Source organism: Heterocephalus glaber, unplaced genomic scaffold, assembly GCF_053883595.1.
Source record: "Heterocephalus glaber isolate CG9 unplaced genomic scaffold, H.glaber_assembly_v1.0 deba00001564, whole genome shotgun sequence".
NCBI classification, from domain to species: Eukaryota; Metazoa; Chordata; class Mammalia; order Rodentia; family Bathyergidae; genus Heterocephalus; species Heterocephalus glaber.
This window is the reverse complement of record NW_028258351.1, coordinates 14,605,824-14,624,742: the sequence shown is the minus strand read 5'-3', so window position 1 is coordinate 14,624,742 and position 18,919 is coordinate 14,605,824. Positions and strand designations below refer to the sequence as shown.

At 46.4% G+C, this 18,919-nt stretch overlaps 2 protein-coding genes across 16 annotated transcripts in view; both read right to left on the bottom strand.

Annotated features, from left to right (window-relative positions):
- Rap1gap2 (RAP1 GTPase activating protein 2) overlaps positions 1-18,919 on the bottom strand; it is a 251,824-nt gene that overhangs the window by 172,388 nt on the left and 60,517 nt on the right. The window lies entirely within an intron of this gene.
- On the bottom strand, positions 16,583-18,582 carry LOC147823861 (interferon-stimulated 20 kDa exonuclease-like 2). The gene is given in 2 exon segments (XM_087191629.1): positions 16,583-18,287; positions 18,290-18,582. Coding segments are annotated over 2 exon segments (525 nt in total). The 5' UTR covers positions 18,408-18,582; the 3' UTR covers positions 16,583-17,880.

Here is an 18,919-nt window from a genome sequence, read left to right as displayed (position 1 = left end):
CCAGCTTCAAGCTGGGTTTGCATTCTAACATAGCACATTCTAACATTCCAGATGGGCAGCCTGATGGGCAGTGGGACCGAACATTCCAGATCATCCATTTGAAGCCACACACAAGACCACAGAAACATGCCAAGCTCCAGACCGTAATGCATCTCACTCTCAGAACAGCTGCACTGACTTCTTTTTTTTTTTTCAGGCTGGTCCTGAACTCACTATGCACCCCAGGCTGGCCTTGAACTCAAAGTGATCCTCCTGCCTCAGCCTCCCCAGTGCTGGGATTACAGTCATGCACCACCATGCCCTGCTGCACTCCCTTCTGAGTATGTACTCGTTTCTACTAAATAAATCCTTTCTGTGCCTCCTACTGATGTGCCCTGAAAATTCTATCCCTCTGACAGCAGTGGGGAACTTACTCTGTGGGTCCAGTGACTAAAGCTCCCTATGTCTCTCTGGGGATCCTCCATGGACCCCATCCTGTGGCACTGTTTTATACCTGGAGCCAAAGTAGCCTCAACTCCACCACTCACCCTGAAAGGCACTAGGATGCAAGGAAGTAAGTGCAGGCAGGACAATTCATTGTGAGCTTAATGTAACTGAGCCACCCAGCAGGGAAACTGTGTGTGTGTGTGTGTGTGTGTGTTGTTTTGGTTTGGGTGTTTTGTTTTGTTTGCTTGTTTGTCTGTCTGTCTGTTTTGTGGTCCTGGAAATCGAACCCACTGAGTTCAATCTAACTTACATCCCCATTCCTTTTTATTTTGAGACAGGATCTCACTAAATTGCCTGAGCTGGGCTTGAATTGGCAATCCTACCTCAGCTTCCTAGCTGGGATCCTCAGCTGGAATCAGAAGAATCAGAGGCACACACCACCAGGACCAGTTTGGAGTGGGGGTGTTTTAAGAGACATAGTCTCACTACATTGCCCAGGCTGGCCTCAAACTCCTGAGCTCAAGTGATTCTTCTGCTCTACCCTCCAGAGCAGCTGGGAGTACAGGCACTGCTTGCTGTCACTTGTTGGCTTCCAATGGGGAAATTAAACAAGCTGCTTTCTCTGCTAGACCTGCACCCAAAAGAATGTCACTTCCTCAGAGAGGCCTTCCTCGACCACTCACCTAATGTAGATCCCCTTGGTCATTCTGTACCACCTTGGCTTGTTTCCTTCCTATCAATTATTCTAGCTCAAAGTTTTTCTTTTTAAATTGATTTATCTGTTTGCTTGATTGCTGGTCTGTTTGCACCTGTGAAATGAAAACTCCATGGGGTTACATAATATGCATGGGGGTCATAATATAAGGGCAGTGGCCATTATCAATCCCACCCATCCCTCACTCATGACAGTGTCTGCCCCCTTTACTCTCCATAAGTATTGTAAGAAGGACAGAAGGAAGGAGGGGGAAAGAAGGGAGGGAGGAGAGAAAGGAAAGAAATGTCCTTCCTCCCTCTGGGATCTGAGTTTCCTTTGCCCCAGAAAAACTGTCCCAGACTTTGTACTTGACAGAACTGGATTGGCCAGAGGAAAGGGAAGGCACGGTATTGCCAACCCAAGTACGGAGACCCATCCTTCACCCTCTCACAGGGTATAAAAAAAAAATCCAATGGGGTGTCTAAAAGGATGCCCTTGTTAAAAGCCACATGAGAGGACCGGGGATTTAGCTCAGTGGTTCCGGCGCCTGCCTTGCAAACACAAGGTCCCGAGTTCAATCCCCGGTACCAAAAAAAAAAAAAAAAAGCCACATGAGAAACATCCATATGGCAGCTGGCACTCACAAGCATCTTTTAGAGCACCCATAAATAACCATGTACTTGGGTCCAGGGATTTACCTCAGTGGTGCCACCACCTGCCTTGCAAGCCCAAGGTCCTGAGTTCAATCCCTGGTACAATAACCACAAACACACTTTCGGGGGGAGATAAACCAAAAATAATGTATTGTTTGCCAACCCTGGAGAGTAGAGTCAAGCCATGTTTTTAAAATAATCTCTAGCCAAATAGAAGCCTGAGAGTGTAGCTAAGTGGTAGAGCCCTTGGCCTAGTATGCACAAGGCCCCGGATTCAATCCCTGGTGAAAGAAAAAGAGGATAAAGGTGTCAGACAGGCAGGCAGGCAAGAAGGAAAGGGGAGGAGAGGGGACTAGCTAGTGACCTTATGGAAATAGGAGGGCTAGTAATTCTACCCCTCGTTGAGGGGTAAACCAGACAGCATGTGTGTATGGGCCCAACACTCAGCACCACCTTCCTGATCGCAGATTGTAGAGAAGACTGTCTTGGATCTACCCAGAGATCAGCTGCACAGGGTGCTGCTAGAAGCCACTGGAAGTGCTGTGGGGTCCCAGGACCAGGAGAGAAGGGAGAAGGAGAAAGGTCATAATCTCTGGGGGCTGGAGGTCACAGCACTTCTGAGCTGTTTGGGACTTCTCAGAGGCCACACCTGTCACTTGCTGTTCTCTGTCTTAAGGGATTTGGGGAGCAGGCCAAAGTCTGAGCCTGAGGCCCAGGCATTTTCCCAGCCAATATTGCTAAAATTTTCCAACCTCCAGAATTTCTACCTGTCATTCCAATACTGCTTTCCTGATTTTTAAAATGTTCATACACCTCTTGTAAATTTGATCTACTTAACATTTTTCTTAAATAAAGTTAATTTTTTGTTTTGTTTTGATACCGGGGATCCAACTCAGGACCTTGCGCTTGCGAGGCAGGCGAGGTGCCACTGAGCTAAACCCCTAGCCCCAGTAAAGTTAATATTTAAATTAAATACATTTTTTAATTTTTCAGATAAAAGCCATACATGGATACAATCATTTCCCATAAATAGAAGGTGATTATACAAGTAAATATAGGCTAGGGGTGCAACTGAGTGGTACAGTGCTTGCCTACCCGTGCGAGACCCTGGATTCAATCCCTACCACCACAAAATAACATAAAATCTAAAATTAAATACTGGGACAGGGCATTGGGGAGAATGAAGAGTAACTCAACAGTGGAGAAAGCTGACAACCACCTCAGCTAGGTAGTCAAGGTCACCACCAGCAGAGGTAAGTCATATTTACTGTGTGTCCCTTTGAGACAATGGGATAAAAAATGACACTGTAGGGCCTGGGATTTAGCTCAGTGGTTCCGCCACCTGCCTCGAAAGCTCAAGGACCTGAGTTCGATCCTTGGTACCAAAAAACAAACAAACAAACATGACACTGTACCTGTGTGATGCCCTTCATCAAAACTCACAACCCCAGTCTAATCATAAGAAAAACAGCAGCTAAATCCCAGGAAGGGACATGAACCAATACACCAGACCAGCACTGCTCAAAACTGCCAAGGTCATCAAAAACAAGCAAAATCTGAAAAACTGCTACAACCAGGAGGGACCCAAGGTCACATGATGACTAAATGTAATATAGAATCCTAGATGGACCTGGGAAGAGAAACGGGACATTATGAAAAAAGTGAAGAAAATCTGAATCAACTATGAACTTTAGCTCATAATATATCAGTTTTGGTTCATCACTTGTAGCAAATGTACCAGACTGGTGTAAGAGATAGGAGAAATGGGAGATGGGTGTATGGGAATTCCTCCATATGATCTCCTTAATTTTTCTATAAATCTAAAACTGTTCTTTAAAAATTGAGTCTACTAAAAAAAAGCAATTCTGAAAAATTAAACAATGTTATTAAGCTCTAGTTAACCAGACACTGTTGCCTGCCCAAGGCCTGAGGCTGAGACCAAATCTCTCTACTAAGAAGGGAGATTAGCAAATGTTAAAGGGGTGTTAAAGACTTATTAGCAGCTAACTGAGCCATTCTCCTGGAGCTAGAGAGGAGAACTGCAAAAGAATTGTAAATTGAATAAACAGCTTTCTCTGCTGATCACTGTGTCTGGCAATGCTGTGTCCGGTGTCAACTAATGGTCACCTCTCCCAGCTTAGTTTAGGAATGGCTGAACCAGCCCTACTACTACTTTCTTCCCTTTTTCTTCTGGGGCTCAGAGCATGAGCAAAGGGCTCGGACAGTCCCTTTGTGAGACGGTACTGCCCCACTCTACAGTCCTCTGTGGAGAGATCACCTCAAACATCCAAAGGGCTCATGGCCCCTGCAGCTCTCCCTCCCCACTGTCCCAGGAGCAACCCCAAGGACAGGCCCTGCTTGCTGGCCTGAAGCAGGAGAATCCCCTTTCGAGATGACCCCACCACCCCAGGGATCAGCCCTGGCCAAGCACTTTCCCCTCTGTAACTCGCCTGCATACAAACACACTGTAAGGGAGAAATAGTGACATAAGCCAAAACCGAATTGGTTTAAAGAAGGAAAAAAAAAAATACTTGAAGGAGGGCCAGGGATTTAGCTCGGTGGTTCCACCGCCTGCCTGGAAAGCTAAGGACCCAAGTTCGATCCCTGGTACCAAAAAAAAAAGGAAAAGTGAAATCCAAGAAAACTTCTAAGTCCTCTCATTGATAAGCTCATTGAAGAAACTGAGTCAACTGAGACCTGCAAGGTCAGGTCTTCTGTTCAGGATCACAGAGCAGCTAAGAGGTGGAGCTTAGACCCATACATAAATGGTCCAACTCCCATAGACACGACTCCCACAAAACCCTAAGTGAAGAGGGCTGAGGACCCCAGGGGATGACACGGCCAGAGACTTGATGTCTGTCCACAGATGCAGCAGAGCCTGCTTTTCTGCCTGCTCAGGACCCACCAGGCCCCTTCCTGGGCTTGACAGCACCTGGACTTCCATTGGCGAGCACCCCGATGGCCCTGTAGGTTCCTGTGGTTGAGGTGGAGTTGTCCCGCTCAGCCTGAGCCTGGCAGCAAGTACATGGTGCAGCCCGACCAATCCATGTATTCTGCCACCGTGACTACTACAAGGATGGGCACGTAGCTAGAGTGAACTAATTTTTACTGGCATCATAGAAAGAAGAAACTTAATACCAGCTGAGGTTTCCAAAGCTGCAGCCAGGAGCTGTGGGTGAGTGCCTGGTAACATGAGAGGAGAAATCCTGTGCATGAAGTAAATGGAAGGGGAAAGGAGAGCCAGGAAACAGGGACACACAGATTGTCTCATCAGATCCTCTGACCCACCTGGATCCAGCCATTCCTAAGCCAAATTTCTTCAGCTTATTGATGAGAAGAGTTAAGAGCCATCTTGGATTTCATTTTTCCTTCAGGTGTCCTTTTTCCCCCTTAAACCAATTTGAATTTGGCTTCTGTCATTAGTAACCCAGTTGAACCATACAGCAGACTTCTACCTTACAGTCAAGGAAGCACATGAGAGAGTAAAATAAAAGCTTCAGGGCTGGGGATTTAGCTCAGTACTGCCACTGCCTGCCTCGCAAGTGGAAGGTCCTGAGTTTGATCCCCTGTACCAAAAATAAAAAGTTTCAGACAAGTAAGAAAGCAACACCCTTGTCCACCCAAGCCAAACATCTCCCAAAAAGAGCCATGGGGAAGCCTTCTCAGGAGCTGCCTCCCCAATACCAAACACAGCCAGATGCACCAACAGAGCCCACAGTGACAGGCTTGGGACAGCGCAAAGTCTCCCAGCCCCACCCAAGGGGAAGGCAAGGGTAGCACAAATCTGTCCCCAGGGACAAAACAGGAATTTCTCCCTTCTCTTTGCTGTCAGAATGCGGGCCATTTGTTTCATCTCTCTTCAGTAAAATCAAGGACTATTCAAGGAAGACGTTTGAAATTTTTTTTTTTAAGACAAATCCAAAATGTGGGACATGCTACAAAACAACTTTGCTAGGTCTGTCTGCTGTTCTATTTAAAGAAATGAGACATGTGACAACTGAGAGCAATGAGTGGACATTAGCAGTAAGTTAATATTGCAATCTAATACACAGTCCATATTCAAACTTGGGAACAATTAGAGGCATTTGGATAAGGACTGTATGTTAGGTTATATTTTCAAATTAATATGATTTTTGTGGGTCTGGTGCTGGGGATCAAACCCAGGATTATGGACAGTAGGTAAATGATCTACCACTGTGCCATACCCCAACCCATGAATTTCCTCACATGTGTAAACAGTATTGCAGTTATTTCTGAGAATCACATTATTTGGGGGAGACACTTGCTGAAAAATTTAGGCATGATGTGTCCTGACAGCTGCAACTTCCTTTCCATATTTTACTGCTATCCTATACAGGAAGAATGGACAGCGGTGGCAAAAAGTCAAATCCAGGGAACTTAGGTGATCCTCTAGGTGCTCACGGTATGATTCTTCTAAGTTTTGTGCAAGTTGGTAATTTTCAAAACAAAAAGTTTTTTTCTAAGCCCATTATTAGCCAGGCATGGTGGCACTCACCTTCCAAGCACTCTGGGAGGATCTCAAATTTGAGCCCAGCCTGGGCAATTTAGCAAGACTTTGTCCCAAAGCAAAAAAGGGCTAGAAATGTAGCTCATTGTGAAGGCCCTGTATTCAACCCCCAGTACAAGGAAGGAAGGAAGGAGGGAGGGAAGAAGGAGGGAGAAGGGAAGGGAAGGGAAGGGAGAAAGGCAGGCAGGTAGGCAGGCAAGCTCACTTTTGAACTGGGGTCGTACTTCAGTGGTAGAACACTTGCCCAGCATGTGGAAGGACCCAGGTTTAATCCCCAGCATCATGCACACAAAAAACTCCATCACCTGCTCTCTAATCTGCATCTACATATGTGCACTTGTGCAGGACCATCATGTACACACACTCACATGCGCACACATGTTCTGCAACACAGCAGGTGGGTGTGCAAAGAGCACCAGCCAGGGGACAGCAGAACCAGCTTCTAGCCCCGATCTGTCCTCTTGTGAACAGTACATCCCTTTCCCAGTCTGTCTTTCAGCTAGAAAATGAGGGCAGGAGCCTCTAACAGACACCAATGCTATATACAATGCTATATACGTGGGTTTCATGGATGGGTAACCAGCTAGGTGGACAGTGAAGGGGTTAATAAGTGAAGGCAGAAGCTGTGATGGTCCTTTCTCAGGAGGCGGGTGTAAGTGACAGAAACCATCTGCAAGGTCAACCCTTCTGCCCCACTTAACTACTTGATTCTAGGCCTGTCAGGGTCTCAGTTCTCAGAACTTGACCCGGGTTTGAGACTGGCAGGCAATACCCCTGGACAGCCTAGTAAGAATTGGCTGACTTCATTGGATCTGTAAAGGAAATGCATTTGGGCTCTGAGCTGTGCTTCCCCAGGGGCGTCTTAAGTATTGTGATGAGGTGGGCATGACAGCACATGCTTGCAATTCCAGCACTCTGAGAGGCTGAGGGGTCAAGTTAGACCCCAGCCTGGGCAACTTAGCAACTTAGTGAGGCCCTGTCTCAAAATCAATAGTTAAGAAAGGACCAGGGAATGTAGTTCAGTGTGAAGACCTTGGGTTCAATCCCTAGTGCTGCCAAATAAATAAATAGGAACGTAGTTCAGTGTGAAAGGTTCAATCCCGAGTGGGGCCCTATGATGGGATGAAAAGGGAGGACCAGTCCCTCGGAATCGGGTTGGGGAAATGATTTTGGTCAGTCCCACCACGAACTCCCCAGCCACTTCTAATCAGTAAAGCTCTCTGGATGCCCAGGGCTTCTGAAAAGGGGAAAGGTGATGATAGCCCCAGCCACGGACCATCCTGCAAAGATCCCAGGCAGTGCAGGAACTTCAGAGGCCAGAAGCCGCCTAACTCCCGGAGGACTGAGCTTGTCTGAGGGCAGCAGGACGCAGCAGGACGAGTGCAGAGGGTGTGAAGTGAGAGAAATACGATCACAACATAGAGATAGGATGCCTCACCCAAGAGAGGAGCAACGGGTATGTTCTTACTAGTGGAGAGCATAGAACTTGGAGGGGAATTTAGCAGTACTGCAAAATGTGACACTAGGTGCGAGGGTGGGAAAATACTAGAAACCATTCAGAGGAGAGACAGGTAAGAAGGGTGCGGCCTCCCTAGGCTGAGCACTGTACAGTGGTTAAAAGGAGGCAGCTAAATGTATGGGCACCTGGGCTGGGGATTTAGCTCAGTGGTTCCACCGCCTGCCGCACAAGCACAAGGTCCTGAGTTCGATCCCCATTACCAAAAAAAAAAAAAAAGTATAGGCAACTATGGCTGCTTAAGATGCATGGAAAAAAAATTTTTAAATAGCTAGAAAAATATGGACCAAACTCTGAACAGCAGCTACTTCGGGGAGGAGAGGAATGGATGGGCATATATGGGTATATTTATAAATTACTTATGTAAAGTTACTATTATTACCCCCACTTTACAGATGAAAAGCACAGAGTTTAAACTAGTAGTGGCGAGCCTATGGCATATGTGCGGTGGCGGGCTGTTTGTATCACTGAAAGCTCTAAAAGGTTCACCATCAGTGGTTTAAACAATGTTCCCAGGGTCCATGGAAAGGCGAGGAGCTGGCCTCCTAGCAAGAGGCTTTAAGAGACTAAACAATTACCTGTAGTCAACAATAATGCATTGGACACTTAAAAAGCTACTAAGGAGGGTAGATCTCACATTAAGCATTCTTCACAATAAAATGAAATACATATGTTTCTTGACTTAAAGATGGGGCTATATCCCAATAAACGCATCCTAAATTGAAAATATCATAAACTGAAAATGCATTGAATGCACCTAAGGTACTGGACATCATACCTCAGCAACACACACACATAAGAGTGTTGGTTATTTCCCCTTGAGATCACAGGGCTCACAGGAGCTTCAGTTCACTGCCGCTACCCAGCACTGCCAGAGAGTATCATAGAGCATGTGGTTAGCCCAGGAAAAGACTGAAATTCAAAATTCATTCGTTCACAGTACTAGAAATTGATCCTGAGCCCTTCATACTGAGCTACAGCCCCAGCCCCTTTTTAGAAAAATTTTTTATTCTGAGATAGGTTTTTTTGGTTTAGTTTTGTTTTGTTTTTGGTACTGGGGATCAAACTTAGGACTTTGCACTTGCGAGGCAGGCGGTGGAACCACTGAGCTAAATCCCCAGCCCTTGAGACAGGGTTTTGCTAAGTTGCTAAATTACCCAGACTGGGCTTGAACTTGTGATCTCTCAGGGTGCTGGGATTACAGGTGTGCACCACTGTGCCCAGCTCAAAATTCAAAGTACAGTTTCTGCTGAATTCACATTGCTTTCACACCCTCATCAAGTTGAAAAATCTTTAAGTCAGACCACCATAAATGGGGGACTATCTGTGCCATAAATTTTACTTTATAGTAAAAAGCAAGGTAGAATAAAATAAAGTAACCAAGCTCTTGATCACTGTGCTACCCACAGACCAAAGCCAAGGCCCTCAACCTGTAGCCATAACCCTGATGAATGACAAAACCGGGCTCTGGCCAGGTCAGTCTCCACCAACAAATAACTCAGAGTGCATGGACAGTAGAATGTAAGCTTAGCATGTGCAAGGGCCCTGGGTTCAATTCCTCCCATACCAAAAATCAAAGTTCACAGGGTAGGGCAGAAGCTTTATTTTTGCCAACTAAAATGACCCTTTCACATTCATGTCTGGTGAGTTCGAAGGCTGTTTTATGACATTCATTTGACCAGTTAGTGCTCCCCCTCAGCCCTGGTTGCCACTGCCAGGGACAATGAGATGCAGGAGGTGAGCTGCGAGGTGAGCCAGGGGTCCTGCAGCAGGGTCCCTCAAACATTCCCTGCTGTTGAGGTCACTACTCCAGCCCTGGCCTTTCAGGGAGAACTGAAGCCACAGGGAAAAGAGACACACTGAGTTGGGAAAAGAGACACACTGAGTTAGGAAACAATCTCTTCCTCACTAAGAAAAGAAAGGAAAAAAAAAAAAAAAAAGAAAGAAAGAAAGAAAAAGAAAGAAAGAAAGAAAGGCCGGGGATTTAGCTCAGTGGTTCCGGCACCTGCCTCACAAGTGCAAGGTCCTGAGTTCGATCCCTGGTACCAAAAAAAAAGAAAGGAAGGAAGGAAGGTAGGAAGGAAGGAAGGAAGAAAAGAGAGAAAGAGAGAGAAGAGAGAGACCCTTCCTGACCCTAACTCACCACCCCCTCACCTGAGCTGCATTAGGACAGGAGCAGCTTCTCCATGGAGCCATGGGAGAAAGAAGAGCAAAGACTGAGCAAGCAAGAAGGTAAAGCAAAGGGAGAGGAAAAGGTATCCAGAAACAGGAAGGAGTTGAGCAAAGAAACACTGAAAACAAGACCCAGTGAAGAAAGTAGAAATCAAGAAACCATGTCATGCTCTTCTGCTAAGCCAGGGCCTCCACACTTGTCGCTCCCCCAGAGGGGGAACCTAGGATGAGCTCGGGCCCCAAGATAGAAACGCAAGGTTAAGGCACTTGTGAGTCCACCTGCCCTCCTGGCCACCGAAAGAGGCCATTCTGGGCCAATAGTGCCACCTGCTGGCCCAAGGGAGAATTGTCAGTGTTCCCAGAGGCCTGTCACCGCGGCAGCCTCCTCACCTTCAAACCTACCACACCTGCTCCCTCCCCATGGACTTCGGACGTGCTATTCCCACTGCCTGGGATGCTCTTCCCCAGATATCCTCATGGCCAGCTTCTCTGGCTTCTAGTCCTCTCAAATGTGACTTTCATGGAGAGGATGTTCCAACCAGCCTCCTGAAGAATCCCACCACCACCACCACCACATCTCCACCCTCATAACCTCACAGTTCTATTTCCTTCCCAGGACTGGAGATTATCTGAAACCATCTGGACTTTTCATTTCCTTCCCATCTTCTTTGGCGCCACTTGAAAATACCATGACCCAAGACAGGGTCTGACTCATCTACTTCTCTATGACTTGAAGTCAGAACAGGTTCTGGAAATGAGTTCTGTTAGGTGAATGGTTTGGTACTCATCCAGCTGAGCTCTCCTGAGTTCAAGAACCCAACTTAAAACTATGGGAATGACCCACAGCTCTCTGCACTCACAGTGAAAGACAACGGTGTTAGCCTCCTCTGCAAACTGGGGTTCCCTCCATAGGACCCACATGACCACCGTGCAGATTCCCCAAGGGTGAAACCCTAGTTTATGTGAGACTCCTTTGCTCTCCACCTGGACCAGGGCCTGAGGATTCCGCCCTCTCGATGCCCAAGTGCACCCATCCAGCCAGCCTGCCTTGGAATTCAGCCCCAGCCCTCCTCAGCAGCACAGCACCATGTTCTTGACCCCCTAATCCATCCTCAGGGCTCCCGAAGCTGCCTCCCCAATCACCAAAGAGACAGGTGGCTCCCACCCTACTCTTTAAGGGTCCCTGTCACCTCTGAGCACCTCCTGGGCACTTGCCTCTGTGTTCTCTCCTGCTAGATCCATCACGGTTTTTCAGACAGTTCCATACACTTCCCCACCCCAGTCTTCATTCCTGCTGTCTCCTTAGTCTGAAATGTTCCCTCAGTTCTCTCCTCCTAAGGGCTCCCTTTCCACCTTCAAGTGCCACCTTGTTCAGGAAGCCTGCCTTGATTCCACTAGGAAAAGCTCCCTGAGCCTCCCTTCTCCGTGGGTGCTGCTGCATGCTTTGAGGATGACTGTCTGCCTCTTCCATAGATTTCAGGTCCATTGGGTGCAAGAACCAGACCCTACTTCCACCTGACCGCTCTGTCTGCACTAACCCTAATAGTCATGGGCACAAACTGCAGAGGCCCATGCTAAATCATACTGTGTTAGGGTCATTTAATTCTTAATCATCCCTGCGAGGTGGAACTCAACATCTTCGCTTTCCAGATGGGGAAATGGGCTCAGAGTGGTTCAGGGCTTTGCCCCAGGTAACCTGAATAGTGAGTGGCAGAGCCAGGACTCAACAAAGAGAACTTAAAACAGCAGCTGGCTTAAAGTAGGAGCTCAATGAATATTTATGAGACCAAAGAACGGCTTCATTTCTCCTGCTCTGACCTCGGTGTTGACAGCTCAAAGGCATGAATGTCAGTGTTCTTGCTTTCTCTGTTCCAATTCTGACCCACTTATAGCAGCAAAATTTGTTCTCCCTTTCTCTCCCTCTTCCTGCTCAAACCGTGAACCAAAAATGACCCTGCTGTGACAGGTGCAAAAATGCCACTAATGGGCGGGGGATGTAGCTCAGCAGTCCTGCGCCTACCTGGCAAGTGCAGGTCCTGAGTTCAATCCCTGGAACTGGGGGAAAAAATGTCACTGATAAGCCTATATTTAAAAGGGAAGGTGGTACGCACCTGTAATACCAACTATTGGGGAGCCTGAAACAGGAGAATTGCCAAGTTCAAGGCCAGCCTGTGCAACTTAGCAAGATTCTGTCTCAAAATAAAATTTAGGGGTTGAGGCTGTAGCTCAGTGGTAGAGTACTTGCCTAGCCTGTGCAAGGTCCTGGGTTCAATCTCCAGCACTACATAAATAAATAAATAAATAAATACACACTTCAAAAGAGCTGAGGATGGAGTTCAGTGGTGGAGTGCTTGCCTAGCATGCGCAAGGCCCTGGTTCACTCTCCAGGACTACAAAGATATTATAAAAATAAGCAAATAACTAAAGGAAAGGTGGCATGACAAGTTTTCAGTGAAACTGGATGCAGTACTGGGCATCCCTCAGAGTCCAGGTTTCTCTTCAGAGCCACCAGTGTCTCCACTTACCTTCTCCTGCTCCACTTCCTCTTCTCTAGCCAAGCCTATTTATTTCTCTCAGCCAATAAAATGGACAGACAATACCCTATTTCCTATTCAATTTTGTTGTGTCCCCATACTGTTTCTTGGAAATTGCTCCACAATTGTTTTGCATCCTTTCTAGCTGCTGTATTGCTTACAGGGCCACCTTCCCGACCCTGATTCCATGAGTATGTGAGCTGAGAGCCTGGCCAGCTCACCTGGAGAGGAACGTGCAGGGCACGGCCAATTGAGAAGGTCCAGATGGTCAACATTATTCTGCTTGTCCCCAGAGCCCCTCCACTGGAGAGACCAGAGTACATACATCATGATTTTGGTGGACTAAGAGTGGATTGTGAGACACCAAGGAAAGGAAAAAAGCAAAATAGTTTCAACTGAATTAGAACCCTAACAGTTTTTTTTCTCAGGCACTTGCAAATTCCTGAATCCACACCATGGGCCAGGGTGTATAGATGTTGCTAGGGCCCCCTGATTGGAGTCGCAGTTCACTCCAAGGAATTAGACCGAGGGTGGGACATCAACACCACTAAGATATCGGGGACATCCTCTCTGAACATCCAGTCTCTAGACCGGAAACTGACATGGTCCCAAGGAAAAGTGGAGCCCACACAACTCCCAAGCAGATAGGACTTCCACAATAGCACTCGGAAATTCCAGGATAAAGTGTAAAGAAAATATCAGAGAGAGCCAGGGATTTAGCTCAGTGGTTTCGCCACCTGCTGTGCAAGTGCAAGGATCCGAGTTCGATCCCTGGTACCAAAAAAAAAAAGAAAAAAAGAAAATATCAGAGGTCAGGTTCTAGGAAGCCAGCCCCTCTCATTTGTATAACACCATATACCCTACACATTACACTTACAGCATTTTTCATTTTACCAAGAGATTTCCCATATGTCTGTGATTCACCCCCCACTCCACCCCCAGGAAAGTAGTAATCGCTTTCTTTGTTTTACCCCCCCAAAATCAGCACCCAACCTCAGAGGGACCAGTAGGCTTGACATTTGTGTCTGTGCAAGTGCAGAGCACAACCCTGACCTTGCACGTCTGAAAGAGCATATCTGAGCATGATCACGTGGCCTGCCAAGTGAAGCAGATCAAAGTAGCAGGATGAGAAGCCCTGGATGCAGATAACCCTGGGGAATCTATCCTGCTCCATATTATAACAGCCAGGCCTTGGTTTCCTACATTTTAAAATGAGAGGAACCACAGGAGCTACCTCCCAGGACTGGTGAGAACGGAATGAGGGAACACAGCAAATGCTGGGGAACTGCAGCTATTTTTGTCACTGTCGTAATGGAAGGTGGCACTGACCATGTTTGGGCTTTGTGGGGACTGTATTTCTGAGTGAAAGTGACTCTGTGTGTGCCCCTAAGTAACCTTATGTGGTCATGTCTCAGTGCAAGTACCTGATTGTGTGTGTGTGTGTGTGTGTGTGTGTGTTAGGAGACACCAGGGCCCATGATATATTACACATGTTCTGGATGTCAGCCACGGGATTAGGAACCTCTTCAGGAGACAGTTCCCTTTGCTCCTGCCTGCAGCCCAGGGATATGTGTGAAGGGCCCAGCTGCCAGATACCAGCTTGTGGCTGCCTCCCTGGCACCACCTAGTGGCACTGGATTTGTGCAGCTCAGATACCTGGTCTAGGGGGTCCATGAGATTTCTGCAGCAGGTGACAAGTCACAAACTGGGACAAATCTCTGGGTTTGTACAGCCCTGGAAGTCCTCCAGGGAAGACTGGCTTTCAGTTTCAATCAGCATGGTCCAACAGAAGCTTCTGTGATTATAGAAATGTTCTGCATCCATTCTGCCCAATATCATAGCCACTAACTGCCTGTGATTACTGAGCACTTGAAGTGTGGCCAGTGCAAGTGAAGAACTGAATTTTTAGTTGTACTTAATTAACTTAATTTAAACTGCCACTCATGACCAGGGGCTGCCATATTGGACAACATTAGTCTAAAGATTAATTGAGTCCTAGATTCCAGCTATGCCTCAAGCCAGATGAACCAACTGCTAGACCTCTCTCTTTACTTACACTGGCTTGAACTGAGTTCTGGTCACTTTCACAAAGAGTCGATCAGACAGTGACCAACTGACCAGATCCTCTTGCAAAGTGAATGCGAATGCAAAACTCAGAGAAGGAAGAAGGCTATGGACACTTGCTGCTAAGGGGCAAGAGGGACCAGGCCATTGGAGTTGCAACCAGGTCCCAAGCAGCATAACATTTTCCTTGAATGACACCCCAATTCTGGAAAGGGATCCAACATGACTGAAAGCTACCAAGGGCATTTCTGTGCCTCTTTCATATAGGCACAAGCACAGGAATAGAGACAAGCAGCTCAGTTCCCAGATTACCAGTCACATGACCTTAACAAGTGACAACCTCTGTAAGCCTCATTTCCCCATCTACAAAACAGGAATGGGAGCAAATATCTCATAAAGATGGGTGAGGACCAAGATGGTACACATGAAAGCAATTGAGACCGCTCAGTTGCAGAGTAAGCACTTCATGTTTGCCAAAATCACTATTATTCCAAGTTTTTACAGTCTAAAAAAAATCCTGATTAATGTAACAATTATCCAGGTCACTCAGATGACATGTTGGGGAATATGTCTTTCCTCCCCTCTTTCCAAATCAGGCCAGCCTCAACATTTTGCAAGTTCTACCTTGTAGCATCTTGCAGCCATCTGTCTATGTTCACCCTACACTTAAAGCCATTTTCATCTCCCTCTTGAGCAGCTGCTGGGCCATGTCCATCTGCACCTTACATGGTTCCACTCAGTCACCCCAGCAGCCACAGTGACTGTCCTGGAAAACTCCAATGGAGTTGCTCTACAGCCCTACTCCAAACCTTCAACCAGTGACTCAAACTTCTTCTTTTTTTTTTTTTTTTGGTACTGGGGATTGAACTCAGGACCTTGTGCTTGCCAGGCAAGCGCGGTGCCACTGAGCTACATCCCTGGCCAAACTTATTCTTCTTTATGGCTGAGTAGTAGTTGAGTCATTTGTAGGAAAATGGATAGATCTTGAAACCATAATGCTCAGTGAAACAAATTAGACACAGAAAGTTAAATATCACATGGTCTCTCTAATATGAGACAGCCAAAATATAAATAAGTTAAAGAGTAAAATTAAAGAGCTGTAGTAGGAAATAAGGAGATAGACTTTGTGGAGATGGGAAGGGGATCTGGAAAAGGAGGGAGGAGAGAGGACTGGAGGGGGAAGAGGGCATGAAAATAATTGAAATGTGATGTGTGTGTACTAATTTCCCAAAATGAATGTAGTTATTATGTATCATGAACAATACTAATAAAAAATCACATATCATCCAAAAAGCAAAAACAAAAACCTCCAACCATCTCACCACAGCTCAGCAAATGAAAACTCAAAAATCTGACCTGCAAGGCCCACCACCACAACCCAGTGCCCTCTCTTTGGACCTGATTCCTCTCTTCTCAGACTCCAGCTTTACCCTCTGTACCCTGGGCACACCTTGCTTTCTTTACCTCTGATTCAACAGCTAGACCAAAGGAATCCCAGAAATACACCTTAGGACATGTAAGAATTTAGTATAAGAAACAGAAAATTTCTTAAAGTCTAGTCTGAAAAAAACTGGCTAATTATTTGGAAAACAATAAAATAATTTCATCTCAAACTAAATTCCAGATGGATTAAATAATTAAATGCAAAATATAAGCTCAGCATGCTAGCATAGGCCTGTAATCCCAGCACTTTGGGGAGTTGAGGTAGGCTTGGATAACTTAGATACTTGGTAAGATCCTGTTTTAAAATAAAAAATAAAGATGACTGGGGATATAAATCAGTATGAAGGCCCTGGGCTAAATCCCTAGTACTGGGGAGAAGAGGGTAAAAAAATAAAATTGTTAAAGAAAAAACACATGGGCAATCATTAACTTTCTAGATGGAGAAGGATTTTTCTAAGCATAAAAGTAATAGAAGTCACAAATGAAAAAAACTGGTAGATTTTATTACCAAAAAATATAAAACTTGCACTAAAACACAAGAGTCAAATGTATAGCCAAAGGGTAAACAGAAAGACTGGATCAGTTACTTTTCTTGAGTAAATCTGTCTTAGTTACTTTTCTTGTTGCTGAGACAAAATACGTAACACTCAAAGTTAAAGGAGGAAAGGTTTATTGCAGCTCACAGTTTGTAGAGGTTTCAGTCTAGAGTCAGCTGGCTCTAGGCAGGGTGGTATGGTAGAGGGGCTTCATGGCAGAGAAACCATCCATGGTGTGGCAAGGCAGAAGGCAGCAAGCAGTAAAGCAGCAAACAGGAGAAGCAGCAGCCTGCCTTTCCCTTTTATCCCTTCCAGGCTACCCATCTTTTGAGTGGTACCACCTTCACCTAGTGTGGGGCACTCTTAATCCCAGCATCATACTCTAAATCCCAGCCTCACATCTTTAATCCCAGCATCACACACCCTAATCCAGCCACCTTCAAAACTCCTATGATCACATGAAGCTTTTGGGGGACATCTAGATGTAAGCCATAGCAATAACTACTTGGGAACAGGAATATGAACAACAAAAAAAAATCAATGGTTTTGATACAAAAAGAGCTCTAACAAATCAAGAAGAAAAAGATGAACAGCCAAAAATGGGCAACAGTCATTAAGACATTTTCAGAAGGAAGGAAAAAGGGAGGGAGGGGGAGGAAGGGAGAGGAAGGAAGGGAGGGAACAAGGAAAAAGAAGAGAAAATAAGGTTTGGGTGTAGCTTGGTAGTAAAGTCATTCCCTAACACGTACAAGGTCCCAGGATCAACTCCCAGCATGAGGAAGAGGAGGAAGAGAAGGGGAAGATGAAGACTAAGACAAAGACAAGGACGAGGACAAGGAAGAAGAAGAAGAAGAAGAAGAAGAAGAAGAAGAAGAAGAAGAAGAAGAAGAAGAAGAAGAAGAAGAAGAAGTAGTTAGTCAGAGCTAACTAAAGGAAATAATCAGAGACAAATATATTTAAGGTCTTATTCTGCATTATTTATTTTTTTTGTGCTGGGGATCGAACTTGGGACCTTGCACTTGCGAGGCAGGCGCCGGAACCACTGAGCTAAATCCCCGAGCCCTATTCTGCATTATTTAATAGTCAGAAATTTAAAACAACCTAAAATTAAAGCAAGGGTTAAATAAATTATGGAACATCGTAATGTTATAGTATGTGACATTTTAAATCACATTCGTTTTTTTTGTTTGTTTGTTTTTTTGCAAGGTGAGATTGCAAGGGCTATTGAGTGGGGTAAAGCCTCTCTCCCAACAATGCCAGCTCCCCAGGCCACTGCCTATTCTCCTGGGTGCTGTGTCTGCTGCCCCACACCTGCTAGTTTTTCGGGGGATTCTGGGCCAGGTGATGTTCCCACTCAACTTCAACCAACTTGTACAGCTCCATGGTGGCCTGGGCATCTTCCACAGAGGAGTGTCCGCTTTTTCCAGCCTGGATCTCCCGGCCCAGCAGCTTCTTGGTGAGAGTCTGGAGAGACATGGTGGCATTCTCCGGGCAGCTGGCCTTGCAGTTGAGGAGAGGGATCTGGGAGGTGTCTCTGGTGAGAGGCTTGGGGTGAAAGTACTGCAGGGCTTTGAGGTCGTTGTGGATGGCGTGTCCCACCACAACCTTCCCGGAGAGGATCTTCAAGATCTGGCTCCACGCAGTCTTGAACGGTGTGGCTTTCAGCATGTGGTGCTTGCGGATACCACTCCACCTGGTCCGGTAGTCCACAATAGGGCAGGGGGCAGGACATATTCATCATATAGCACATCCCCATCATAGTTGATGATGCTACAGCGAGCCAAGGAGCTAACGTGGCCCTTGGGACCCGTGCCCACCCTCTCACAGTCTGTCGCCACCATCTTCCCTGGCTTCTGTGACGCTCCAGAGCATACGCTGTCTGCATGCGCTTGGGTGGCATTCTGTGCAGCATTCTTCTGAGGGGCCTTCTTCTGGGAGCGGGCTAGGGGTCTCTTAATCTTGGGAAGGGCACTCTGGAACTCCCCCAGCAAATCTACTTTACCCACAACAGAATCAGTCTTCTTGGAAGGGGCAGGGGTCAGCCAAGACACTGCAGCTTTCTTGTCCAGGGACTGCTCTGACCCGTCGCTAGAGGCAGCTGTCTTCTTTCTTTGGGGAGGATGGATCTTCCCAGTGCCATTCACTCTTGGAGTTTCCCCTTTCTTTGTAGGTTCTGAGTGTGGCTTAGGCACCTTACTAGGACACTGGTTCTTTTTGTTCAGAAATCCTCTCTGTTCCAAGAACCATGGCCTCCTGACAAAATTTCGATGGTTGGCATTTCCTTCTAATGACTTTTTGGGAGGACATTCCGCAAAATCCAGATTCAGGAATAAAGTAGACGTGAGGACAGCAA